The 26,990-nt window shown below is 47.7% G+C and overlaps 2 protein-coding genes across 3 annotated transcripts in view; one reads left to right on the top strand and one right to left on the bottom strand.

Annotated features, from left to right (window-relative positions):
• LOC142261428 (uncharacterized) overlaps nt 1–26,990 on the bottom strand; it is a 170,000-nt gene that overhangs the window by 3,138 nt on the left and 139,872 nt on the right. The gene's annotated exons all lie outside the window — the stretch shown is intronic.
• Nucleotides 18,689–23,884, top strand: LOC142261429 (uncharacterized). Of its 2 annotated transcripts, XM_075332117.1 has the most exons (4): nt 18,749–18,829; nt 19,683–19,802; nt 20,377–20,477; nt 23,096–23,884. In XM_075332117.1, exons 3-4 carry the CDS (start codon nt 20,399–20,401, stop codon nt 23,833–23,835), a joined length of 819 nt encoding a protein of 272 aa, XP_075188232.1. In that variant the 5' UTR covers nt 18,749–18,829; nt 19,683–19,802; nt 20,377–20,398; the 3' UTR covers nt 23,836–23,884. The 2 variants fall into 2 exon arrangements, with proteins under 2 accessions (XP_075188231.1, XP_075188232.1); XM_075332116.1 differs by lacking the exon at nt 19,683–19,802 and having other exon boundaries at nt 18,689–18,829.

The following is a 26,990-nucleotide window of genomic DNA, read 5'->3' as shown; positions in this document are numbered from 1 at the left end:
TGGTGTCACGAACAGGATTTGGACAAGGCCCAGTAACCCTGGGTAACGTGTGCCTTGAAAACTGTTTAATAATAACTGAACTTTGCCGCCATTTTGAGCATTTGAAAAATTAACTGCACCACCAGCGAGGATGGAGATGCAATGCGATGCTGATGCCGCTGGAGCAGCTGCAGCACCTGAAGATGTAGCCCCGATCATGCTGCTTGCTCTGCCGTATGTTCCGGGGGCAGCATGGTTACCGCAATATGCTGGGGAACCCAATACCCTAGCTGAATTTAGGGAAAAGATATGCAATCTCCTGGATATATACTCTATGACTGACAAGCAGGGTGGATAAAAATCAATGTTTTTTTTTAAAAAAAAAAACAAAAAAAAAACGGATTTTTTTTATTTAAATCGGATTTTTTTCAATAAACTGCTTTTTGAGGAAAATATTTTACCATCCAAAGGTTCTTCCATCATGAGATAAAGCTGAGTTGTTTAACTCAGTAGAATAAAGGCAGTATATGTGTAACATTCACAATGCCATGCTCTTCCAGAGGTTTCTGTAGGATTAAGTGGGCAGTTTCTCTCCTAGATTATCACAGACGCTCGCTTTACTTACGCAGTTCTCACAACTGAATTTGACTCCGTAGAGGTCCCAGCCTCTTCTTCACGGCAAAAATATTACAACATGAACAGAGTTGAGAAAAAGACCTTAATCCTATTGTTCTACAAACCTATGAATACAGAATCAACCCCTTCAGTGCCAAGTCCAAGAAGTTAGACAATATGTTTCTGATTGTTTGGAGTGGAATAGATCTGCACAACACAAGAAGAATGTGAATCTAAGTGTGAGGAGGAGGAAGGGCAAGCAGACAAGAAAATGAAAGTGAAACTTTGAGCACAATACTGCAGCATAGCCACAGACAGACAAGTCTGGATCTGTTTGTGCGTACGATCTGAGGTTTATTACATTCTTTCCTTATAATGGCAGCAGGCCGTAAAAGAGACCCAGTTTGGGAATATTTTAATGAAGCTCCTTCGCCTATCGGTAAGGCAGCCATGCGTGCAAAATGCAAACGATGCAACAAAGAGATGCAAGGCCTGGTGGCGCGAATGAGGCAACATCATGAGAAGTGCGGTGATGAAGATGACCAAAGAAACACTTCTGAACAGGCAGGATCTTCAGGTTAGTAAACATTTTTATTGAATCCTATTTCTAAAGACTGAACGGTCATGTGTGAGAAAAATTATATTTCTTATTATTACTGCATGTTACTGTCATTTGGTACAGTTATGAAGAAAAACAAATATTCCTTTTGGGGCAGGGGCAGTGATGTGTTGTGTGCAATAAGCAGAAATTGTATAATAAACAATAAAATAACAGCATTGACTTTTTTTGTTTAGGGGAATTCATGGATTCTGGAAACTATCCACCTCCAAGATCACCATCATCCTGTTCTACAGTTTCAGAGTTATCCATCCAGGATAGTGCTTCATTAGCAGCAGCATCATCATCAGACACCCACAGCCACATATCACCATCACCCAAAAGGAAGAAAAAACCTTTACCTCCTGGAACCACCATAGATAGGTTTGTGATAAGAACTAGCAGATTAGAAAAAGAGTTGATTGATGAAAAAATTGCCCAGTTTATTTATGCAACGAACTCTTCTTTCCGTCTGACTGAGAACCCACATTTCATTAATATGGTTCAGTCACTGAGACCAGGATACAGTCCACCCAGCAGAGCTGATGTTGCAGGGAAACTGCTGGATCAAGTGTATGAAAGAGAAATGGAGCAATGTGCAACAGCTCTGGAGGGTAAAATTGTTAACCTAAGTATTGATGGGTGGAGTAATGTCCACAATGATTCTATTGTATGTGCTTGTATAACAACAGAAGAAGGTAAAGTCTTCCTTGCACAAACAACTGATACGTCAGGAAATGCACACACAGCAGAATACTTACAAGAAGTGGCAGTAAAAGCTATAACGACATGTGAACAAAAATTCAAATGTCTAGTACGCAGTTTGGTCACTGACAATACTGCAAACGTATCCAAGATGAGAAGAGATTTAGAAGAGCAGGGAGGGAATACAAAGCTGCTAATAACATATGGTTGCAGTGCTCATTTGCTGCACCTCTTAGCCAAAGACTTAAGTGTTCCAGAAATAAAGGCTAATGTTGTTGAAATTGCTAAATACTTCCGTAATAATCATTTTGCTGCAGCAGCTCTGAAAAGGATGGGTGGAACCAAGCTAACGCTCCCACAAGATGTTAGATGGAACTCTGTGGTGGACTGTTTTGAGCAGTATATCAAAAACTGGCCTATTCTGATGACACTTTGTGAAGAAAATCGAGATAAAATAGATGGCACTGTCACGGCCAAAATCCTCAACATTGGGCTTAAGAGAAATGTTGAACATATGCTGAGCTTCCTGAAACCCATCTCTCAAGCTTTAAACAAAATACAGAAAAATAGCTGTTTTATTGCGGATGCTGTTGAAATTTGGAAGGAACTGAGTGAACACTTAAAAACAGAACTACACATGGACAGAATTAAATTACAAGCAGTAAACAAATGAATGGGACAAGCACTGACTCCAGCTCATTTTTTGGCAAATATTGTCAATATCCAATATCAGGGTCAAAACCTAAGTGCTGAGGAAGAGGAGTTAGCTATGACATGGGTATCCAGCAATCATCCATCTTTAATGCCAACTATAATAAACTTCAGAGCTAAGGGGGAACCATTCAAGAAATATACGTTTGCTGAAGATATTTTAAGGAAGGTCACACCAGTAAACTGGTGGAAGTCACTTAACCACTTCACGACCATGGACGGAAAGATCCGTCATGGTGCCCTGGGCCTTAATGACCAAAAACGGATCTTTCAGTCATGGCGTAATCGCGGCACCGAAGCCTCCGGTGACTGCGAAAAGTTAGCATAAACCGCAGATTCGGGGAGGAGGGGACCTGTACCTGACCTCAGGAGGGGTGGTGCCTCCTCCCCGGACCTACGGAGGCTGTGATTGGCTGACGAACGCCGCTCAACCAATCACAGCCACTGTAATGTTCCAGCCATTTAAAGTGACTGAAACATTGAAATCCAGCCCTGGCCAGTGCAGCTATAGCACTGGCCATTGGCTGGAGCTGGGTGACCTCACTGGATCACCCTCCCCCAGCAGCTCTGATTGGAGAGATCGGCCTTGTGACCGCTGTCTCCAATCACAGTGGACCTGTTGCCGGTGACCGCCCCCCGTCATCGTCCCTGCAGCACGCCAGCACAGTGAGTGTACACAGTGCAATGGCAGGGCGACAAGCTCCGGTCCCATGCTGTTATGAGACCGGAGCATGGGACCCAGAAGTTGCCGCACTGCCATTGCACTGTATGAAACCGGCCTCCCGATCCGCCGCTGCCCTCCGCGATCTGCCACCCGCACCCCCACCCCTCGTATCTGCTGCCCGCACCCTCACCCCCACAACGCCCGATCCGCCGCTGCCCTCCGCGATCTGCCACCCGCACCCCCACCCCTCGTGTGTGCTGCCCGCACCCTCACCCCCAATCCTCCCGATCCGCCGCCGCCCTCCCGCGATCTGCCACCCGCACCCCCACCCCTCGTATCTGCTGCCCGCACCCCTCACCCCCACACCTCCCGATCCGCCGCTGCCCTCCGCGATCTTCCACCCGATCTGCTGCCCGCACCCCCACCCCTCGTATCTGCTGCCCGCACCCTCACCCCCACACCTCCCGATCCGCCGCTGCCCTCCGCGATCTGCCACCCGATCTGCTGCCCGCACCCCCACCCCTCGTATCTGCTGCCTGCACCCCTCACACTTCCCGATCCGCCGCCGCCGCCCTCCATCTGCCACAGTGCCACCGGTCCCCCCCCGATCTGCTGCCCGGCCCCTTTCCCTCGTGATTGGCTGCTCGTCCCCTCACCTCCGTGATGTGCTGCCAGCCCCCTCCACTCGAGATCGGCTGCCCGCTTCCTCCTCCGTTATGTGCTGCCCGGCCCCGCCCCCTCTCCTCCGTTATGTGCTGCCCGGCACCGCCCCCTCTCCTCCATTATGTGCTGCCCGGCACCGCTCCCTCTCCTCCGTTATGTGCTGCCCGGCACCGCTCCCTCTCCTCCGTTATGTGCTGCCCGGCACCGCTCCCTCTCCTCCGTTATGTGCTGCCCGGCACCGCTCCCTCTCCTCCGTTATGTGCTGCCCGGCACCGCTCCCTCTCCTCCGTTATGTGCTGCCCGGCACCGCCCCCTCTCCTCCGTTATGTGCTGCGCGCCCCCCTCTCCTCCGTTATGTGCTGCTCTCCCCCTCACCTCCGTGATGTGCTGCCCACTCCCCCCCACCTCTCACCCCCGTGATCGGCTACTCGCCCCTTCCCCGTCACCCCCATGATGTGTGCTCCCTCCCCTGTCTCCGCCGTGATGTGCGCTCCCTCCCCTGTCACCGCCGTGATGTGCGCTCCCTCCCCTGTCACCGCCGTGATGTGCGCTCCCTCCCCTGTCACCGCCGTGATGTGCGCTCCCTCCCCTGTCACCGCCGTGATGTGCGCTCCCCTTCCCTGTCACCCCCGTGATGTGCGCTCCCTCACCTGTCACCCCCGTGATGTGCGCTCCCTCACCTGTCACCCCCGTGATGTGCGCTCCCTCACCTGTCACCCCCGTGATGTGCGCTCCCTCACCTGTCACCCCCGTGATGTGCGCTCCCTCACCTGTCACCCCCGTGATGTGCGCTCCCTCACCTGTCACCCCCGTGATGTGCGCTCCCTCACCTGTCACCCCCGTGATGTGCGCTCCCTCACCTGTCACCCCCGTGATGTGCGCTCCCTCACCTGTCACCCCCGTGATGTGTGCTCCCTCACCTGTCACCGTCGTGATGTGCGCTCCCTCCCCTGTCACCGCCGTGATGTGCGCTCCCTCCCCTGTCACCGCCGTGATGTGCTGCCCACTCCCCCCCACCTCTCACCCCCGTGATCGGCTACTCGCCCCTTCCCCGTCACCCCCATGATGTGTGCTCCCTCCCCTGTCACCGCCGTGATGTGCGCTCCCTCCCCTGTCACCGCCGTGATGTGCGCTCCCTCCCCTGTCACCGCCGTGATGTGCGCTCCCTCCCCTGTCACCGCCGTGATGTGCGCTCCCTCCCCTGTCACCGCCGTGATGTGCGCTCCCCTTCCCTGTCACCCCCGTGATGTGCGCTCCCTCACCTGTCACCCCCGTGATGTGCGCTCCCTCACCTGTCACCCCCGTGATGTGCGCTCCCTCACCTGTCACCCCCGTGATGTGCGCTCCCTCACCTGTCACCCCCGTGATGTGCGCTCCCTCACCTGTCACCCCCGTGATGTGCGCTCCCTCACCTGTCACCCCCGTGATGTGTGCTCCCTCACCTGTCACCCCCGTGATGTGTGCTCCCTCACCTGTCACCCCCGTGATGTGTGCTCCCTCACCTGTCACCCCCGTGATGTGTGCTCCCTCACCTGTCACCCCCGTGATGTGTGCTCCCTCACCTGTCACCCCCGTGATGTGTGCTCCCTCACCTGTCACCCCCGTGATGTGTGCTCCCTCACCTGTCACCCCCGTGATGTGTGCTCCCTCCCCTGTCACCGCCGTGATGTGTGCTCTCTCCCCTGTCACCCCCGTGATGTGTGCTCCCTCACCTGTCACCCCGTGATCTGTGCTCCCTCACCTGTCACCCCGTGATCTGTGCTTCCTCACCTATCACCCCGTGATCTGTGCTCCCTCACCTGTCACCCCGTGATCTGTGCTCCCTCACCTGTCACCCCGTGATCTGTGCTCCCTCACCTGTCACCGCCGTGATCTGCTGTCCGCTCTCCCTCACCTCTCCCCCCCATGATCTGTGCTCTGCTCACCTGTCTCCTCCGTGATCTGCGCTGCGCTCCCTCACCCACCTCTCACCCTCCCCGATCTGCTGCCTCCTTCATCTCCTGTGATCCAGCTGCCTAGATCCATCCTGTAGGGTAACTATCCCCAATCTCACCTCCCACTCCCCTTCCCACCCATCCCCACCTCCCCCCATCCTCTGCCGCTCCTGCATCCACTGCGCCCTCTCCCATCCGCCCCCACCCTATCCCAGCCGCCGTCTCACAATCACAGATGCTCCCTTTATATGCCGCTGCCCCCCCATCTGCCGCCGCCCCATCTGCCGCGCAACGCAAACATGTCCAAACGCAACATGGAATACGCTAATTATCCCAGACAATTTTGCGTTTGAAACGTCAAATGACGCTCCTTGCCTTCCGAGCCCTGCTATGCGCCCAAACATTTTATTTCCACCACATATGAGGTGTCTGTGTACTCAGGAGAAATTGCACAATACATTTTATGGTGCAATTTTTCCTGATACCCTTGTGAAAAAAAAGCTACCTGGTTGAAGTAACAATTTTGTGGTAAAAAAAAATTTTTTTATTTTCACAGCTCAACTCTATTAACTTTTGTGAAGCCCCCAGAGGCTCAAAGTGCTCAATAAACATCTAGATAAATTCCATGAGGGGCCTAGTTTCGAAAATAAGGTCACATGTGGGGGAGCTCTACTGTTTCGGCACCTCAGGGGCTCTCCAAACGCAACATGGTGCGGCTAACTTCCAGCTAATTTTCTGTTCAAAAAAGTCAAATGGCGCTCCTTCCCTTCCGAGTCCTGCCGTGCGCCCAAACAGTGGTTTTTCGCCACATATGAGGTATCTGCGTGTTCAGTAGAAATTGCCCAACAAATTTTGGGGGTTCATTTAATCCTGCTACCCTTGTGAATATGCAATATTTGAGGCTAAATTAACATTTTTGTTGCAAAAAGTAAAATGTTCATTTTTTCCTTCCACATTGCTTTAGTTACTGTGAAGCACCTGAAGGGTTAATAACCTTCTTGAATGTGGTTTTGAGTAGCCTGAGGGGAGCTGTTTTTGGAATGGTGTCACTTTTGGGTGTTTTGTGTCATGTAGACCTTTCAAAATCGCTTCAAATGTGATGTGGTCACTAAAAAAAAGTGGCTTTGTAAATTTTGTTGTAAAAATGAGAAATTGCGCATAAACTTTGAACCCCTATAACTTCCTTAAATTTTTTTTTTTTCCCCAAAATTGTTCTGATGTAAAGTAGACATGTGGGAAATGTTATTTATGAATTATTTTGTGTCATATGTCTCGTTGGTTTTAGAGCATAAAAATTCAAAGTTTGAAAATTACAAACTTTTCGCGAAATTTCCGTTTTTTTCACAAAGAAACGCAAAAAATATCGGCTTAAATTTACCACTAACATGAAGCCCAATATGTCACGAAAAAACAATCTCAGAATCACCGGGATCCGCTGAAGCGTTCCAGAGTTATAACCTCATAAAGTGACACTGGTCAGAATTGCAAAAAATGGCCTGGTCTTTAGGGTCAAAATAGGCTTGGGGCTGAAGGGGTTAAGCGCTTGGATTTAGAGACTGTTCAAGTAATGATTTCACTTTTAACAGCAGTAGCTTCTTCTGCAGACGTTGAAAGAATATTCTCTTCCTTTGGACTCATTCATTCTAAATTGAGAAATCGGTTGGGACCCAATAAAGCAGGAAAGCTTGTTTTTATTTTCCAGATTATGAAAAGAAACAAAGAAGAAGATGATGATGAAGATGACGAAAAGTCAGCTACAGAGGACAGCAGGGACAGTAGTATTTAAGTTTTTCATGTGTCGGCTGGGCTGACAGTCTAAGTTTCTTAAAATATATATATATATTTTGTTTAGCCAAATTAGTTAACAAACATGGATGTTTGTTTAAGCAAATAACTTATGATGTAATGTTGTTATTGTTTCAGTTGAATAAATCTATTTAAATTGTTATTAAGGTCAGGATTATTTTTCTCCTTCCTAAGTACAACAGAACAGTGGTGTCCAAATATGAATGATTAACCCATGAAACTGGGGAGAAAAAAGTTAATTACCCGATGTGTGCTGCAGCTAAATGTGCACAGAGCAGGGAGCAACGCACAATGCTTAGTGCTGGCTCCCTGCTCTCCTAGCTACAGTACACATCGGGTTAATTAACCCGATGTGTCCTGCAGCTACGTGTGCACAGAGCAGGAGCCGGCACTGACAGTGAGAGCGGCGGAGGCTGGTAGCAAAGGTAAATATCGGGTAACCAAGGACAGGGCTTCTTGGTTACCCGATGTTTACATTGGTTACCAGCCTCCGCAGAAGCCGGCTCCTGCTGCCTGCACATTTAGTTGTTGCTGTCTCGCTGTCACACACAGCGATCTGTGCTTCACAGCGGGACAGCAACAACTAAAAAATGGCCCAGGACATTCAGCAACAACCAACGACCTCACAGCAGGGGCCAGGTTGTTGCTGGATGTCACACACAGCAACATCGCTAGCAACGTCACAAAAGTTGTTCGTTAGCAGCGATGTTGCTTAGTGTGACGGGGCCTTTACTGACTAGTGATTTAAATCGGGATTTAAATCAGATTTAAAATCAAATCCAACCTGCTGACAAGCAAAAAGTGTCTGTTTTGCTGGGGCAACTGACCAGTGCAGCAGAGCGAGAGGTTAAATCCTTGCTGAATACAGATAAAAAGGACAATAACCCAGATATTTGCTAATCTAAAAGCTGCTTTTGAAACTAGTACTGTAGCTGAGCTAAGAATGAAGTTTTACAACTGCAAACAAAGGCCGCAGGATAGCATACGGGATTATGCATTGAACCTTCAGGAGGTGCTGCGGGCTGTAAAGCAGGTAGACCCTGTGCGAGAGGAAGATAAAATGTTAATTGAACAGTTTCTTGAAGGGCTACATTCACCAATCCATCAAACACAGCTGCGTCTATGGTTCATGGAGCATCCAAGTCTAGCCTTTGTAACCCTGAAGAACCGGGCCATTAGAGCGCTGCGAGTCCCTGTGACTACAGACCCCGCACCTCAGCCGCAGCAAGCCATCACCTATCCCTCTGAGGTGGCGCCCCTTTCCTTAACTCCAGCAGAAATCAATGCACAGACTCTAACACCTGGTGCCTCTGATGACTTGCGTTCCCAGGTACAGCAGCTGACAAAAGATGTGGCCTTGCTCCTAAAGGCCATGCAACTCCAGCAGAATCCGCAGTCATCAGGGAGGATCCAGTTCGCTGACAGTCCTGAGGACATCCCGTTGATGCGAAGGAGGAACTTGCCGCCCAGAGGAAGACCCAACGACCGTTCCGACTCGTCGGGACAGCCGATCTGCCGCCGTTGCAATGAGGCGGGCCACTTTGCTAGGTCATGTCCTTTTAACCAGCGACTCCTGGGGCAGCGGGCCGATCCCCAGGAATAAGACGACCAGGCCCGTCGAACTGGCGCGATACATATGTGGGAGGACGGCCATTCCTATCTATCGTGTTAGATAGCATTTCCACACTTGCCCTATTGGACACTGGCTCACAGGTGACGACGATCCTGCATATCCTTTACAAAAGATTTTGGGACGATTCTGAGCTCACTCGCCCAGACCCAGACCTTACTATATATGCTGTTAATGGACAGCCGGTATCACAAGTAGGGTACAAGGAGGTGACGATAAAGGTGGGGAGGGAGGAGCTAAAGGGCTAAGGACTTATTGTGGTGGATACTGATTGTCGTGAAAGAAATCCAACAATGATATTAGGCACTAATGTTGTTAAAAATGGTCTAGGAGAAGTTCTTTTCTTACTCCAGCACGTTGCAGAAACTGCCAGCATCGGGCAGCAGAGGGTCCTACAGAAAGAAATCAAGGCTCTTCTGCAGAGACAACAGGTAGAGTTGTCTGGTGGAGAAATTGGCAGTGTACGGGTAAGCGACCCATTCCCCATTGTGTTACACCCAAGAAGTGAAGTGATGATTTGGTGTCGGGCAGCGATAGGCCTCAGAGGGCAGGATTACCAGGCAATGGTAGAGCCCATGTACTCAGATAGTTAACCCACAGTCCTGACAGCCAGGGGGATAGTTGATGTACGCAAAGGGAGGGTACCTGTACGAATTTTAAACTGTGGAGAGGAAGAGGTCAAGCTACCCAGATATGCTACTGTTGCCAAGTTGTTCACTGTCAACAACAACTCAATTCAGGCAGTGGAACCCTTGATCCCGTCCGACCAGGCGGAGGACAACAGCTCCAAGGGACAGCTGGAGGACTGGTGTCAGAAGCTGCATGTCGGCACTGATTCCACCCCTTCTTACCAAAGGCACGGAGTTTATCGGGTGGTGAAGGAATATGAACGGGTTTTTAGTAAGCATCCATTAGACTTTGGACGGATAAAAGGGGTACACCATCGCATACCCACGGCAGACCATCCACCTATAAAAGAGATACAGGCCTATACCACCAGCTCACTATCAGTGTGCTAAAAACATATGTTACGGGAAATGAAGGAGGCTGGGGGTTATTAGAGATAGTTGTAGCCCCTGGTCAGCCCCAAATTGTCCTGGTAAGGAAGAAAGATGGCAGAATGAGGATGTGCGTTGATTATAGGCAGAAAAACCGCATAACACACAAGGATGCTTACCCGCTGCCCCGCATTGAGGAATCACTTGCTGCACTGAAAGCTGCCAATTTCTTTTCCACCTTTTTACCAGTGGGTATTGGCAGGTTTCTGTGGCAGAAAAAGATCGGGAGAAGACCGCATTCACGACGCCGATGGGTCTGTGTGAGTTCAACAGCATGCCGTTTGGACTCTGCAATGCACCGGGCACGTTCCAAAGGCTGATGGAGTGTTTCCTGGGTCACCAAAACTTCGAGACTGTACTGATATATCTTGATGACGTCATCGTGTATTCCAAGACATATGAGGAACATCTGGAGCACCTGGCCGAGGTGTTTGAAGCATTGTCAAAGTTTGGTATGACACTAAAGCCTTCAAAATGCCATTTGCTGAAGCCGAAGGTTCAGTATCTTGGGCATGTGGTCAGTGCGGACAGTGTGGCACCAGACGCTGAAAGGTCACTGCTATCAGAGACTGGCCGAAGCCAACGACCGTCAAGGAGGTTCGTCAGTTCTTGGGGCTGGTAGGATACTACAGGAGGTTCATAAAGGACTTCACGAAAATAGCGGCGCCTTTGCAAGATCTCCTGGTAGGCCAGACCAAAAAGGGCAAGACTTCCGGCCATCCGTTTGAATGGGGTGAGAAAGAAGAAGACTCCTTCAAGCACATGAAGTGGGCCCTGACCAGTGAGGAAATCCTGGCCTACCCTGATTATAATCTACCGTTCGTGCTGCACACAGATGCCAGTAATGTGGGATTGGGAGCTGTGCTGTAGCAGGTGCAGAATGGCAAAGAACGTGTAATTGCCTTTGCAAGCAGGAAGCTCCGTCCTACTGAGAGAAACCCAGAAAACTACAGCTCATTCAAGCTGTAATTCCTGGCCTTAGTCTGGGCCGTCACTGAATGGTAAAACGCCAACGCTGATGTATTGTCGAGAATGCCCCATTTACAAGATGCTGGAGAAGACTCGGATGAGCTAGAAGAGATAGAGCTGCCGGCTTTTCACCGCAACAGTGCATCCCAGTGTAACCAATGTGTTAAGGGCAAACGCCAAGAGGCCACGCTAAACCCGTTACCTTACCACTGGTGGGAAGAAACGCAAGACAGCGATCCGGCTGTTCGCCTAGTTAAAAAGAGCTATTAACCCAACCAGACTCAAGTCTTAACCCAGATGCCCCACCGGAAGCGCAGCACCTGTGGAAGGAAAAGAGCAGATTGTTCATCTACAGGGGTAGGCTATGCAGAAATTACATCAACCCCCGAACCTATGAGAGGGTGTGGCAAATAGTGGTACCGAAGAGAGATGTTCAGATGGTGCTGGAAGTGTACCATGACGGAGCAGACACTTTGGATGGAAGAAGCTTGAGGTACTGTTACGCAACAGATTCTATTGGATTGGCATGAGAACTACCATTGAGAACTGGTGCTGAAACTGTGGCCCATGCAACCTGAGAAGAAAGGACTGTGACAGTCAAAGAGCTCCATTACAGCCAATTGTCACCAAACAGCCACTGGAACTTGTAGCCTTGGACCATGTGAAATTGACACCCAGTAGATCCGGTTATACGTATGCCCTCACTATGGTGGACCACTATTCCCGTTTCTGGTGGTAGTACCTGTAAAGGACTTGACAGCAAGAAACGCAGCGAGAACCTTTCAAGCCTACTTTTGCAGACCACATGGCTACTCGGAACAAGTGCTGACGGATCAAGGTTCTGCGTTCGAAGCTGAAGTGTTCCAGGAGTTTTGCAACCTGTATGGGTGTAAGAAAATCCGAACCACACCGAATCATCCACAGACCAACGGCATGAGTGAGAAAATGAACCAGGTGGTTATAGACCTGTTGAAAACCTTGCCCTTGGAAGAAAGAAGCATGTGGCCAGAGAAGTTGCCCGATTTAGTGGACATGTACAACAACATCCCTGTGAGTTCCACCAATTGCACGCCAGCATACTTGATGAGAGCAAGACCCGGGAAGTTACCAGTTGACTTAGAAATGGGAATTGTCGTTCCTGACACCAGTTCACCTGAAGCTGATTGGGACACTAAGCGCCAAGAGCAGTACAAAAAGGTACAGGAGTGCGTAGAAAGAAGCCTAAACCAAATTAGAGAAAGGCAGGGGAAAGATTATAACAAGAATGCACCAGCTGCTCCTTTAAATAACTGGAGAGATGGTTCTAAAAAGAAAAAGAAGGACCCATAAGCTTGATGACCAGTGGGAAGCAGAACCATACACAGTATTGCCCTCTAACTTTGACAACAAGAAAACCTGCTTAATCAGCAAGGATAAGGGAAAAACGTCAGCGGCAGTTTCTAGAGACCACCTTAAGAAATGTCCTGAACAGTTGAATCCAAAAGAAGGCATCCCCTGTACACCTCAACCTAAGGAGGAAAAGAAAGAGAAGATGATACGAACAGTACTTGGTGATTTTCCTGAAAGTTGGCCTCAGTACAATGGAGCCATAATAATACCATTATTGACAACCGCTCAACCAGTAGAAGTCCCAGAAAGACTGGAAGAACCTGTCGAAGTTTCAGAAGAACTACCTGTAGCAGTAGAACCAGAGAACCCTGCTATTGGTGAACCTGCCAGTCAAATGGTAAGACTAAAGCCTGCTTTACACGTTGCAATTTTGCATACGATATCGTATGCGATTTGCAACGCCCCCATCGTATGTGCGGCACGTTCAATTTGTTGAACGTGCCGCACAAACGATTAACCCCCACCACACATACTTACCTTCCATACGACCTCGATGTGGGCGGCGAACGTGCACTTCCTGGAGTGGGAGGGACGTTCGGCGTCACATCGACGTCACGCGACAGCCGGCCAATAGAAGTGGAGGGGCGGAGCTGAGCGGGACGTAAACATCCCGCCCACCTCCTTCCTTCCGCATTGTGGGCCGGGAGCCGCAGGTAAGATCTGTTCATCGTTCCCGGGGTGTCACACACTGCGATGTGTGCTACCCCAGGTACGATGAACAATCTGACGTGCAATTGTAGAGAAAGGTGCGATGTGAATGCGATGAACGTTTTACCGTTCAATCGCAATCGCACGTAGCTGTCACACACTACAATGTACCTTACAATGCCGGATGTGCGTCACTTACGACGTGACCATGCCGACACATTGTAAGATATATTGCAGCGTGTAAAGCGGGCTTAAGACAACATTCACGCATACCAATATTGCGTAGATCCTCATGCAGATTAGTAGACCGTGCACGCATAGCACCAGCACTAGGTACCAGTACACTGCACCGACCAGTTGAGATGCAGGCATTACGTAGGTCTAGCCGTAGCAACTTTGGTCAGCCCCCATCCCGTTATGTAGCAGAATATTAAATAGAAAGTGTAGTAGTTAGTAAAATGTAAAAATGTTTTATTTGTTTATTTATTGCAACTAAGTAAATCCGTAACCGTCAAGCGTATTGCACCTGCAGGACTTTTTGCATGAACTTTTGCGTCTTCTTGAACTTTTATTGACATATGGACCAATGGACCAGAGGACTGGTAGTGGTCAAAAACTTTCTTATATATACTATACTCACAGTTTGCAGTGGAAGGACTGCATTTCTCCATTTTATTGGTTGTTGTAATTTTTATTTTTTAAGACTTTGTACTATTCTTTATTGTTGCTAATGTTTTATACGTTTGTGTTTCCAGTCCAGGAGTACTGAATTTAACTAGGGGGGGGAATGTGGCACCCCAGGGTTCAGTTGCCACAAATATACCTGTACCTGGGGCAGGGAAGGATCTCCACATCAGGTAATCCCACTCCAAGCCTGGAGGGGGAGCTCTACAAGCAGAGTTCAGGTGAGGTTCCCTTTAAATCCAGGTTTGGAGGCGGAGTTAAAAAGACAGTTGACAGTTGGAGAAAAGGAGACTGTGCGAGCAGAGAGTGAGGGAAGACATCAAAATGGAGAGGGCTGTGCTTAGCCCGTACGAGTAACTGTGTGACCGCCTGAGGGGTCAGGAGTGAGGCAAAAGAGGAGTGACCAGGGAGGTGGAGCCAGATTGGTTCATCCCCAAGGAACAGCGCTGATTATCGGACACCGGCGTCCGAGATTGTGAGGGATCTAATCTACCCAGCAATAAAGACCGGAGGCCAGGGAGACTCCAGATCTCCTGGCCGCAGCAGCACCTGAAGGCAAAGCCGCTACACAGAGCTTAGGGACCGCAGTGAATACAGCAGTGCCCCTTAGAGAAGCTCCTGCCGCCTGCCATACAGGTGAAGACAGTGAGAGAGGGACAAGGTATAGCTACAGGCAGCCTAGTACGAAGGAGAGAGACAGCGCAGCAGGGAGGCCTCACAACTAACCTGGGGCAGAGATCCTGAACTGTTCCCAGATTACCCAAAAACTGTCACATCAGAAACTGAACCCCTTTTTAATAACACCTGCAAGTAAAACCTGGTCAGAGTTAATGAATTGGTGTGACGCACTTTATTTCTTCATCTGAGGAGCCATAGGCTGCTGCACTAAAGTGACAGTTGAAAAGGATGTGAGGAAAAACCGCCATATCTGTGTAGAGACTGCTAAAACTGCCCTGGGGATCCTGCTTCACCTACGGGAAGCGTAAACAACTGGCTGCCTAACCATCACCCCAGAGGTCTGACCTGCAGCCACAGTAACCATACTGGAACCGTAGGTGGCATCACAAAATACTTTTTTTTTTTCATTTTTATTATTTACTGACTTTCAGCGACCACCAGGGCCACGGAACCGGGCACAGGCCCCCCGTGACATAATCCCATTAACCAACACCCGGAACAGAGTACCCCACGGCCCTGGGGTGGGTCATTAGGGTTAAGCTGGAGGTCCAGACCTGGATACCATCAAGCCTACCTCTGGGATCAGGGACAGCACAAGGTCCCTTGTTTGAGGGCCAGTTTTGGGGTCCCTGCTTCAGCTATCCTGGCACCTCCATGATCTCTGAGTTTAGGACTGATTACTCAGAACAGGGAACCCCTGAAGAAACCAAGCACCTCCAAGTTTCAGATTGAACTGAGCTTTCGCTCAACAAACTAACAGCTTGGCACGACCCGGATTCCATAGGGAGCCAAAATGGTCACTCACTGCGTACAAGACAGCGGATAGTGTGAGACACAGGAACTACAAGGAGAAAATGCAGTTCCATTCTCCCAGCAGCTGCTCACTTCCAGTCACCAGCACAGTGGGAGAGGCTGAAACAGTCACCACTCACTAGATAGGGAGTGCACAGTAATCAACAATCTGGTTCCTTGGCTGACAGCCTGTGAGTGTTACTGTTTCCCGCACTGCATCGGTGACTGTATACGAGCGGCAGCAGGGAGAATGTAACTTCATTTTCTCTTTACAGCTGGGAATGTGACTGTTCTCCTTGTTATTTAATGGTGACTCTTCACTGAGGAGGGTTACCTGTGGAAAGGTCTCTACTCCGTTCATCACCCCGCACATCCATTTCTCCTTTTTCCATTGTGTCTGCAGCGTTCTGCATATCTTTTCCCTGAATTTCAAAGCTGTAAAATAAATAATGTAAAAGTCACGGACAGAAGGAAAAATCATGTGGAAGGTTCTAGATGGATGCTTCTGCTACCAGAGCCGTGTGGCCCCTGAGACCAATCCATGCATGGCCTCTACGCCTCCTATATCCCCCGTGCGGCCCCAGAGTCAGTTCAGCAGGGATAGAAGCAGACGTGGCAGGGTCCACTTAGTGTGGTACATTATGACATTGGGATTTCCTTCATTGTTTTGTCTTCACAATTTGGACGCCCTAATGCTTATTTTTCCAGCATTTGAGAATTGGTTTAATCAACAATGTTGTATTTTTGAAAGTCTTTTTGAGGAAAATTAGTTTTATTCAATTGTTTTTCTTTAAGGGGTGAACAGAGGCGTACATAGAAATCATGGGACCCCATAGCGGAAGTTCTAATTGGTACCCCCCTCCCCCCAAAAATAAAAATGTAATTAATATTCAACTGGGTCATATAAGAACCTCTCACAACTTTACAGCCCTTACAAAGCAATTTTCCTCCTAATGAAGCCCAAAGATTCCCCTTTCACTGCCCTATAATGTATAATACAAGCACTGTATGATACCTCCACAGTGACTCCTCCACACCAGGGCTGAGGAGGCGGTAAGAAAAACGAGAAGTTTCCCTCCACTCTCTATACAGACACATCTGCAGGTTTTTCCCTCCGCTCTCTATACAGACACATCTGCAGGTTTCCCCTCCGCTCTCTATACAGACACATCTGCAGGTTTCCCCTCCGCTCTCTATACAGACACATCTGCAGGTTTTTTCCTCCGCTCTCTATACAGACATCTGCAGGTTTTTCCCTCCGCTCTCTATACAGACATCTGCAGGTTTTTCCCTCCACTCTCTACACAGACACATCTGCAGGTTTTTCTCACTATCTGACATCAAATCAGAACAAAGTGAAGAAATAAATCTGGCATTCAAAATATTTTCAAATTTTTTTTTTATTTTTTAAATCCAGTGAATAAAGACCACAATGTGAGTCAATCAGTGACGTTTCGGTCCTTCCTTGGACCTTTATCAAACTCACACTATAAAGATACATAAGAAAAATACAAAGTGAATATTATGGGATATTGCAGCCGCTGGGGACGAGGCCATGTTCCAATTGTGCCCATTTTCTGTTCTATAGATAAATCTTTTCTATGGATCTTCCCACAAGTAATATGTATGATGTTTGCTCTAATATTCATGCACCTTTCAGAGAATATTCACTTTGTATTTTTCTTATGTATCTTTATAGCGCGAGTTTGATAAAGGTCCAAGGAAGAACCGAAACGTCACTGATTGACTCACATTGTGGTCTTTATTCACTGGATTTAAAACCCCTAGATTTGCCCCCATCCATCCGTCCCCACCCCGGATGTGCCACCATTCATCAATCCATCTATCCTTCCTACAGCCCCCTCCACAGTTTGCAGTCTCTTCCCCCTGCGAGCCCCCCACAGCTTGCAGTCTCTTCCCCCTGCGAGCCCCCCACAGCTTGCAGTCTCTTCCCCCTGCGAGCCCCCCACAGCTTGCAGTCTCTTCCCCCTGCGAGCCCCCCACAGCTTGCAGTCTCTTCCCCCTGCAAACCCCCCCACAGCTTGCAGTCTCTTCCCCCTGCAAACCCCCCCACAGCTTGCAGTCTCTTCCCCCTGCAAACCCCCCCACAGCTTGCAGTCTCTTCCCCCTGCAACCCCCCCCCACAGCTTGCAGTCTCTTCCCCCTGCAAACCCCCCCACAGCTTGCAGTCTCTTCCCCCTGCAAACCCCCCCACAGCTTGCAGTCTCTTCCCCCTGCAAACCCCCCCCACAGCTTGCAGTCTCTTCCCCCTGCAAACCCCCCCCCCCACAGCTTGCTGTCTCTTCCCCCTGCAAACCCCCCCACAGCTTGCAGTCTCTTCCCCCTGCAAACCCCCCCACAGCTTGCAGTCTCTTCCCCCTGCAAACCCCCCCACAGCTTGCTGTCTCTTCCCCCTGCAAACCCCCCCACAGCTTGCTGTCTCTTCACCCTGCAAACCCCCCCACAGCTTGCAGTCTCTTCCCCCTGCAAACCCCCCCACAGCTTGCAGTCTCTTCCCCCTGCAAACCCCCCCACAGCTTGCAGTCTCTTCCCCCTGCAAACCCCCCCACAGCTTGCTGTCTCTTCCCCCTGCAAACCCCCCCCATGTGCAGTCTCTCCCCCTGCGAGCCCCCCCCAATGTACAGCCTCTTTCCCTGCTAGCCCCCTCCATCGTGCAGTATCATCCAGTGTACGCCCCCCAATATGCAGCATCGCCCCCTGCCCTGTGTAGCCCCCCATACCCCCCTTCCTTATGGAAGCCTCCACAGCCCTGTGCTGCAGCTTCAGCCCCTTCCCTGTGATATATACACGAGCTGCAGCCCCCAGTAGTGACAGGAGACACTTTTATTTCTTCCCCCAAAATCCAGTGTGACCTCAGCTCTATAACTAATGAGGAAAAGCTGAATCTTCCCACCTCAGGGTCAGGATCCGTCCGCTCTGCACAGGACCGAGCACTGCTGCTTCCGGTCACAGATCTGCACAGCACGAGGAGGCCCCGCCCCTTCCCGTGACGTCATTGCCTGAAAAAAATCAACTCCATTCTAGACGCTACCCTCTGGCCACTGGGATGGTGGATGCTAGAATGTACGGGATCCTTTCCGGTATGACGTCACTACTGACACGTGTTAGGGGCGTGATCTGATTTCATAAGACGTGAGGCGACGGAAGTGTCTATAGTGGAGTTGATTTATTTGAGGGAATGACGTCACCGGAATGGGCGGGGCCTCCTCGTGCTGTGCAGATCTGTGAGGGGGGAAGCAGCAGTGCTCGGGCTCCTGTGCAGAGCGGACGGATCCTGACCCTGAGGTGGGGAAGATTCAGCTTTTCCTCATTAGTTATAGAGCTGAGGTCACACTGGATTTTGGGGGAAGAAATAAAAGTGTCTCCTGTCACTACTGGGGGCTGCAGCTCGTGTATATATCACAGGGAAGGGGCTGAAGCTGCAGCACAGGGCTGTGGAGGCTTCCATAAGGAAGGGGGATATGGGGGGCTACACAGGGCAGGGGGCGAGGCTGCATATTGGGGGGCTACACAGGGCAGGGGGCGAGGCTGCATATTGGGGGGCTTACACTGGGCGATGCTGCACGATGGAGGGGGCTAGCGGGGGGGAGACTGCACGTCGGGGGTGGGGGGAGGCTCGCAGGGGGAGAGACTGCAAGCTGTGGGGGGGGCTGTAGGAAGGATAGATGAATGGTGGTACATCTGGGTGGGGCACATCTAGGGTTTTTAAATCCAGTGAATAAAGACCACAATGTGCGTCAATCAGTGACGTTTCGGTCCTTCCTTGGACCTTTATCAAACTCACACTATAAAGATACATAAGAAAAACACAAAGTGAATATTCTCTGAAAGGTGCATGAATATTAGAGCAAACATCATACATATTACTTGTGGAAAGATCCATAGGAAAGATTTATCTATAGAACAGAAAATGGGCACAATTGGAACATGGCCACGTCCCCAGCGGCTGCAATATCCCATAATATTCACTTTGTATTTTTCTTATGGATCTTTATAGTGAGTTTGATAAAGGTCCAAGGAAGGAACGAAACGTCACTGACACACATTGTGGTCTTTATTCACTGGATTTAAAAAATAAAAAAAAAATTTTGAAAATATTTTGGATTTTTTCAGTGCCATTTTTCTTTCTTCACTTTAGTTTGATTTGATGTCAGATAGTGAGAAAAACCTGCAGATGTGTCTGTATAGAGAGTGGATGGAAACGTCTCATTTTTCCTACCGACGCCTCAGCCCTGGTGTGGAGGAAGTCGCTGTGGAGGTATCATACACTGCTTGCATTATATATTATGGGGCAGTGAAAGGGGAATCTTTGGGCTTTAAGAGAAAAATTACTTTGTAAGGGCTGTAAAGTTGTGAGAAGTCTTATATGACCCAACTGAATACTAATTAGATTTTATTTTTGGGGGGAGGGGTACCAATTAGAACTTCCGCTATGGGGCCCCATGATTTCTATTTACGCCTCTGTTCGTCCCCTTAAAGAACAACAATTGAATAAAACTAATTTTCCTCTAAAAGACTTTCAAAAATACAACATTGTTGACTAAAACAATTCTCAAATGACGGAAAAATAAGCATTAGGGCGTCCAAATTGTGAAGACAAAACAATGAAGGAAATCCCAATGTCATAATGTACCACACTAAGTGGACCCTGCCACGTCTGCTTCTATCCCTGCTGAACTGACTCTAGGGCAGCACGGGGGATATAGGAGGCGTAGAGGCCATGCATGGATTGGTCTCAGGGGCCACACGGCTCTGGTAGCAGAAGCGTCCATCTAGAACCTTCCACATGACTTTTCCTTCTGTCCGTGACTTTTACATTATTTATTTTACAGCTTTGAAATTCAGGGAAAAGATATGCAGAACGCTGCAGACACAATGGAAAAAGGAGAAATGGATGTGCGGAATGATGAACGGAGTAGAGATCTTTCCACAGGTAACCCTCCTCAGTTAAGCGCCACCATTAAATAACAAAGAGAACAGTCACATTCCCAGCTGCAAGGAGAAAATGAAGTTACATTTTCCCTGCTGCCGCTCGTATACAGTCACCGATGCAGTGCGGGAAACAGTAACACTTAACGCTCACAGGCTGTCAGCCAAGGAACAAGAGGGTTGATTACTGTGCCCCCACTATGTAGTGAGTGGTGACTGTTACAGCCTCTCCCACTGTGCTGGTGACTGGAAGTGAGCAGCTGCTGGGAGAATGTAACTACATTTTCTCCTTGTAGTTACTGTGTCACAATCTCTCTGCTGTCTTGTACGCTGTGAGTGACAATTTTGCCTCCCTATGGAATCCGGGTCGTGCCAAGCTATTAGATTGTTGAGCGAAAGCTCAGTTCAATCTGAAACTGGGAGGTGCTTGATTTTTTTCAAGGGTTCCCTGTTCTGAGTGATCAGTTACTTAGCTGAGTAGTCAGTCCTAAACCCAGGGTATCACGGAGGTGCCAGGATAGCTGGAGCACAGACCCCAAAACTGGCCCACAGACTAGCGACTTTGTGCTGTCCCTGATCCCAGAGGTAGGCTTGATGGTATCCAGGTCTGGACCACCAGCTTAACCCTAACTCCTGTCCAAACCCTGATCTAACAGCCCCCTCCCACCGGGAGTGGAGATGCAAACCCCACAAAGGATCGCCACAAAGACCGGAATCACAGGAGCATAAACTGAAGGTATCATCTACAGTAACAGAATCTCAAACCTTAAATAGGGAGAACACAGCTGAATAGAAGTTAGCCTCCTGAGTCTCAAGGAGCCACAAACGACGCCACAGGACTGGAAAACAGTGTAAAACACTCAGCTGAGGCCGAGCAACTAATTTCAGGGGTTGCCTGTGAACAGAGTCCGACGCCACCGCGGCTCCCTGCGAATGTGGGCCTCGGTTATTTGTGCTCTGATCTATAGCTGCCAGACCTTGGACCTCCTCTGACCTTCCATTTGCCCATGTCCGCTATCCTCCTGATATTCTGACCCCAGAGCTGATTACGCCTTTGTCTTTCCCCTTAGTTCACGGCATGCTCTTTTTGTATCTGACTCCAGAATGTTTGCCAACCCTGCCTCACGGCTTGTCCATGCAGTGACTAGCGTCACACACTGTTCTAATAAACCAGATAGATATCATTTAAATGCTAGGTACTCAGATTACCACTATATCTGCAGGTAAATAGTGTTTTTGTAGCTGCCAGGTTTTCTTTAACCCCTTCTCAATATGTAATGTATTATTACATTCTATATTAATTCTTGCGGGCTCAAAAGCTGAGTCTCCATTATTGCCAGCAGATGATGTCTATTCAGTTATTCAGTGGAGGTAAGCTTCTCCCATTGCTGTTAACTTTTCAATCTTTGACAGCAGCATTTGCAGCTCGCAGCCTATGGGGTACAACGTTCCACATATCCAACGTCCCCAGCAACATTTATCATTGCGTGCAAATGGGTCGCCATAATAACTGGGGGTCTGCTAAAGACCCCTTGCCCTATATAAAGGTACTTGTATGATCTCCACACCTATATACATTCCTTCATTGGTGTAGAGTTCAAAATGAGATAATTTGTGGGGTGTTTCCACTGTTTAGGCACATCAAGGGCTTTACAAACGTGACATGGCATCCTCTATTTCAGCCAATTTTGTTCTTCAAAAGTCAAATGGTGCTCCTTCCCTTCCAAGTCATGGGGTATCTGCGTACACATGAGAAATTGCACAACAGAATATGGTCCATTTTCTCATCTTACCCTTGGGAATATGAACATTTGTGGTTAAAGCAACAATTTTGTGGGAAAAATTAAAATGTTTATTTGTTCCTTCCACATTGCTTTATTTCCTGTGATGCATCTAAAGTGTACTTTGGCATTGCATTACTGCTGTAGGAATATTACAAAAAAGGGATAAATACATAGCTAATGTGAAAAATGAGTAAAAAGACATAGGTATTGCATTACTGCTTTAGAGATATTTGCAAAGAGAGATTCTTAGCTTATGTATTGGCCAACCCATGTGAGCCCGATACCTCGACAAGGTGATCTCATTATATTGGGAACCTAACCTTAAATGCCTCTGTGTGATTAAAAAATCTGCATGTCTGCTTCCTGGCTAAATAAGATGGTGGACAGACCCTGGCTATAGGGCAGAGTGCTTGGTCAGGTGCTTGTCAAGGTTATCGGGCTCACATGGATTGGTCATTATCTAAGAATCTCACTTTGCAAATATCTCTAAAGCAGTAATGCAATGCCTATGTCGTTTTACTCATTTTTTCTCATTACCTATGTATTCAATTTTTTCTAATATTTCTACAGAAGTAATGCAATGCCAAAGTATCCTTATATTATTGAGTGCCACTGGATATGCTTTTGTAGATATGTTTTATTGAAAGTCGTTTTGAGCAATTCGAAGGGTGCAGTTTTTAAAATGATGTCATTTTATGACACATAGGTATTTTCTGTCACATAGACCTTTTAAAGTAGAACGCAACACACTTTGGCATTTATATGGATTTATGTGTGCCTGTGTGTGTTTTGAGGTTATATTATTAAAAGCTTATAACTTCAATTTTATTTATGGCAGATGATGGTACCAGGAGTTCAACACAGAAAGCTAAGGGAACTGAAAGTCACAAAGGAGAGAAGTCATATTCATGTTCAGAATGTGAGAAATCTTTTGCTAAGAAATCAAATCTCATTACACATGAGAGAATTCACACAGAAGAGAAGCCATATTCATGTTCAGAATGTGGGAAATGTTTTGCTCTGAAATCACATCTTATCAGACACGAGAGAATTCACACAGGAGTGAAGCCATATTCATGTTCAGATTGTGAGAGATGTTTTACTGACAAATCAGAGCTTATTAAACATGAGAGAACTCACACAGGAGAGAAGCCATATTCATGTTCAGAATGTGAGAGATGTTTTGCTCTGAAATCAGATCTTATTAGACATGAGAGAATTCACACAGGAATGAAGCCATATTCATGTTCAGAATGTGAGAGATGTTATGCTTCCAAATCAGATCTCATTACACATGAGAGAATTCACACAGGAGTGAAACCATATTCATGTTCAGAATGTGGTAAATGTTTTGCTTGGAAATCAGGTCTTGTTAAACATGAGAGAATTCACACAGGAGTGAAGCCATATTCATGTTCAGAATGTGGTAAATGTTTTGCTTGGAAATCAGGTCTTGTTAAACATGAGAGAATTCACACAGGAGAGAAACCATATTCATGTTCAGAATGTGGTAAATGTTTTGCTCAGAAATCAGGTCTTGTTAAACATCAGAGAAGTTACACAAGAGTGAAGCCATAGTCATGAATAAAATGTCTGTTTTTGTAAATATTAATAGACTTTTACTATCTGTTAATAAAGAGTTGATTTTATGTCATTACGGTTGTGTACTTTTTATAATGGATCATTTACAAACTATTCATCTTTTAACACATTTTCTTGAATTTTTGATGGGGAGAATTTTTTATTTTTATAGCCAAGCTGTACGCTTTATTCATCCATTTGTGTATTGCTTGAATGAGAGCAGAATCCATTTTGTTAAATCTACACTCCATTTTGTCTTCGTTTAAGAGTCTGTACTGTCTCCCCTGGTGTAATGCAGCAGAGACCTCTGTTTACTTTAGATAAGGACTTGTATAGTTTCAGTTTCTTTGTTAAAAGTGAAGTTCAGGAATGTGAAACTAAAAAGTTTATATTGTCTTATATAAATGAGTGATGATGGTGTAATTTTTTATTTGTTTGAGTCAAAGGGAGAGCTACTCCTGATACTTTATTGTCTCAGAGGGGCGTCTCATATCTCTATCTATCTATCTCTATCTCTATCTCCCGCCCCCGTGTCAGCAGCCGGGCTGCTCGGATCCAGATCCGCGGTGGCTCGAGGGGTCTCCGGACCCGGGGGTCACGCCGACACTCGAATTGAAAGGGGGGTATGTACAGGGGACAAAGTCTGTTTCGTGACGCCACACATGGTGTGTGGTAACATGGAGTACCACCGCTTCTGATGGGAGTACCCGGTGGCGTTGGAGTGGGCAGCCAGGTGTTTAACCCCTCCGTGGGTAGGGGGAATTCCCCAGGACTCGGTGATGATGACGGGGGAGTGCTGTTGGGGAGGTAAGGGTCACTGCATACTCACTCAGTCCAATAACGCTGACACCGACAACTTGTAAACCAAAGTTCTGAGCACCACTGCCACTGGGGGAGCACGTTTTGGGTCCCGTTTTGCTGGTGTTGCTTGTTGGTCTGTATCCCTTTTCTGGCACTGTGTCTTGACTCTTGTTGGATCCCTGTAGTATAGAACTAGTCGGGTCCTGCTCACCAGTATGGCTAACTGCGTGAGCTTGCTCTCAGGGTTCATGCTTGGGATTTCCTGGACCATATATGTGGAAAGTCCTATCCTTCTCGTTGTTATAATACCCAGATTTTGGAGCAGGTGGAGAACGGATCTTGAAGGCTCCGTCCTCGTCAGGGGAATTGACAGGGCGCCTGAAGCTACTCCCTGCCCTAGGGTCCTCGTATCCCGCTGTGCCATGGCCCCTGCCCGGAGATGGCACAAGGCCGCCGGCTGCCCTCCTCGGCAGTTCCGTGCCCTTTGTCATGATCCTCTGCGATCGGGGTTCCTGCTCCTACCAGGCCCAGACCAACGTCTGCCACCTAGTAGTCTCAAGGAGCCCTGCTCCTGACCTCCTCTCTCCTTCAACACTACTCCTCAACTGACTGCTCCTGACCTCCCCTTAACCCCCCCCCAAGTGGGCGACCCTATTCCACTCAGGCCGACCACTGGTGTATCTTGTGGGTGTGGTGCAGAGTGTTCCTAGGATTTTACTTAGCTGTTCTTGGCAACACCGTATGTTAGGGACCCGTAACCAAGGAGGAGTTGTGTACTGCACAGAAGGGCAGATTGCACAATACCCTATGACGTCCTGATAGGCCAGGGCGTCACATATACATACTTGATCTTTATAATTTAATTAGGACCACAGACACAAAATCTTATATGTCCCATGCTGAATGGCGACAACAAAATCTGGTGCCTGAACAGCGACCCACTATTCCTGAGAACCGCTGATCCAACCATCTTGTCTTCCTCAGAAAGGCAACTCAAGCTATATGCAAAGGTAAGAAGCTTACTCTTACAATATTCAAATTTGATACGTGGAAATTTTGCAAATTTTCCTACCTGCAAAGAATGGAGAGAGCTGTAATTTTAATTGTAGGTAAATTCAACTGTGACAGAATAAAAAAAACAATACAGAAAATTACATTGCATGATTTTTAAATAATGAATTTACATTTTATTGCATGAAATAAGTATTTGATACAATGGAAATACAGAACTTAGCAATTGGTACAGAAACCTTTGTTTGCAGTTACAGAGGTCAGACATTTACTACAGTTCTTGACCCAGTTTGCAGACACTGCAGCAGGGATTTTGGTTCACTCCTCCATACAGATCTTCTCCAGATCTTTTAGGTTTCTGGGCTGCATTGAGTTTCAGTTCCTTCCAAAGATTATCTATTAGGCTCAGGTCCTTAGTTGCCCTGTCTGTGTGTTTCGGGTCATAATCATGCTGCCACGACCCATCTTCAATGCTCTAACACTAATTCTATTTTGGTTTCACTTGACCACATGACCGTCTCCCATGCCTCTATGGATCATCCAGATGGTCACTGGCAAGATTCAAATGAGCCTGGATGTGCTGGCATAAGCAGGGGGACCCTGTGTGCCCTGCAGAATTTTAAACCATGACGGCATAGTGTGTTACGGTAATATTTGAATAAACTGTGGAAGAGAAAGCGCAATAGGGTCTTACCCGATATATACCAAGAAAAATATAAAAGTTTGCACTCACCTCGAGGAGTTGTGCCAGTCACAACTCCTGTATAAGCATATGGTGTTTAGGGGAACTCTGCTGCAGCCCCCGTGGTAGATAACAGAGAGTAATAGAAAAGGGGTTTATGCCATGCTATTCACCAGGAGAGAGGACAAGAAGATGATAAAAATTCCTTTATATTAGCTTGTGTCTACGCGTTTCAGGAGCTCTGCTTTCTTCATCAGGACATACAGCACAAAAACAACATATCTGCTGCTGATACAAAGATCCCAGCATAAATACAAGAGAGAGGAAAAAAAAAGCAAGGAAAGCCCCCAAAATAAAAAAAATTGGGCTGGAATGACGCATATAGCAGGAAAACATAACATATCCAAATAAAAAGATAAATTGGAAACAGATTGATAATCATTTAAAAACATGCTATAAAATATTTAGACAGAATTTTTTCGGAATAAAATATAAAGAGATCTAAAAAATAAAATAAATTGATTGTTTAAAAATTTTCAGACCTTTTCTTTGTTCTAGAACCAGTGACCCTTAAGGGTTAATGTGCATAGATAGGAATCTGAAAAGCTACTATTGGATGTGCCACCAGGGAATTAGTAGTGTCCACGATAGAACAGCA

Source organism: Anomaloglossus baeobatrachus, unplaced genomic scaffold (genome assembly GCF_048569485.1).
Source record: "Anomaloglossus baeobatrachus isolate aAnoBae1 unplaced genomic scaffold, aAnoBae1.hap1 Scaffold_219, whole genome shotgun sequence".
NCBI classification, from domain to species: domain Eukaryota; kingdom Metazoa; phylum Chordata; class Amphibia; order Anura; family Aromobatidae; genus Anomaloglossus; species Anomaloglossus baeobatrachus.
Note: the sequence above shows the minus strand (reverse complement) of the source record. Positions and strands in the feature narration are given on the sequence as shown.

Coding starts and splice junctions, on each gene's coding strand:
- LOC142261429 (XM_075332116.1), top strand. CDS start 18,723: ATGACGTCACCGGAATGGGCGGGGCCTCCTCGTGCTGTGCAGATCTGT. Junction 18,830..20,376: donor GGACGGATCCTGACCCTGAG/GTGGGGAAGATT, acceptor TTTATTTTACAG/CTTTGAAATTCAGGGAAAAG. Junction 20,478..23,095: donor GAGTAGAGATCTTTCCACAG/GTAACCCTCCTC, acceptor TATTTATGGCAG/ATGATGGTACCAGGAGTTCA.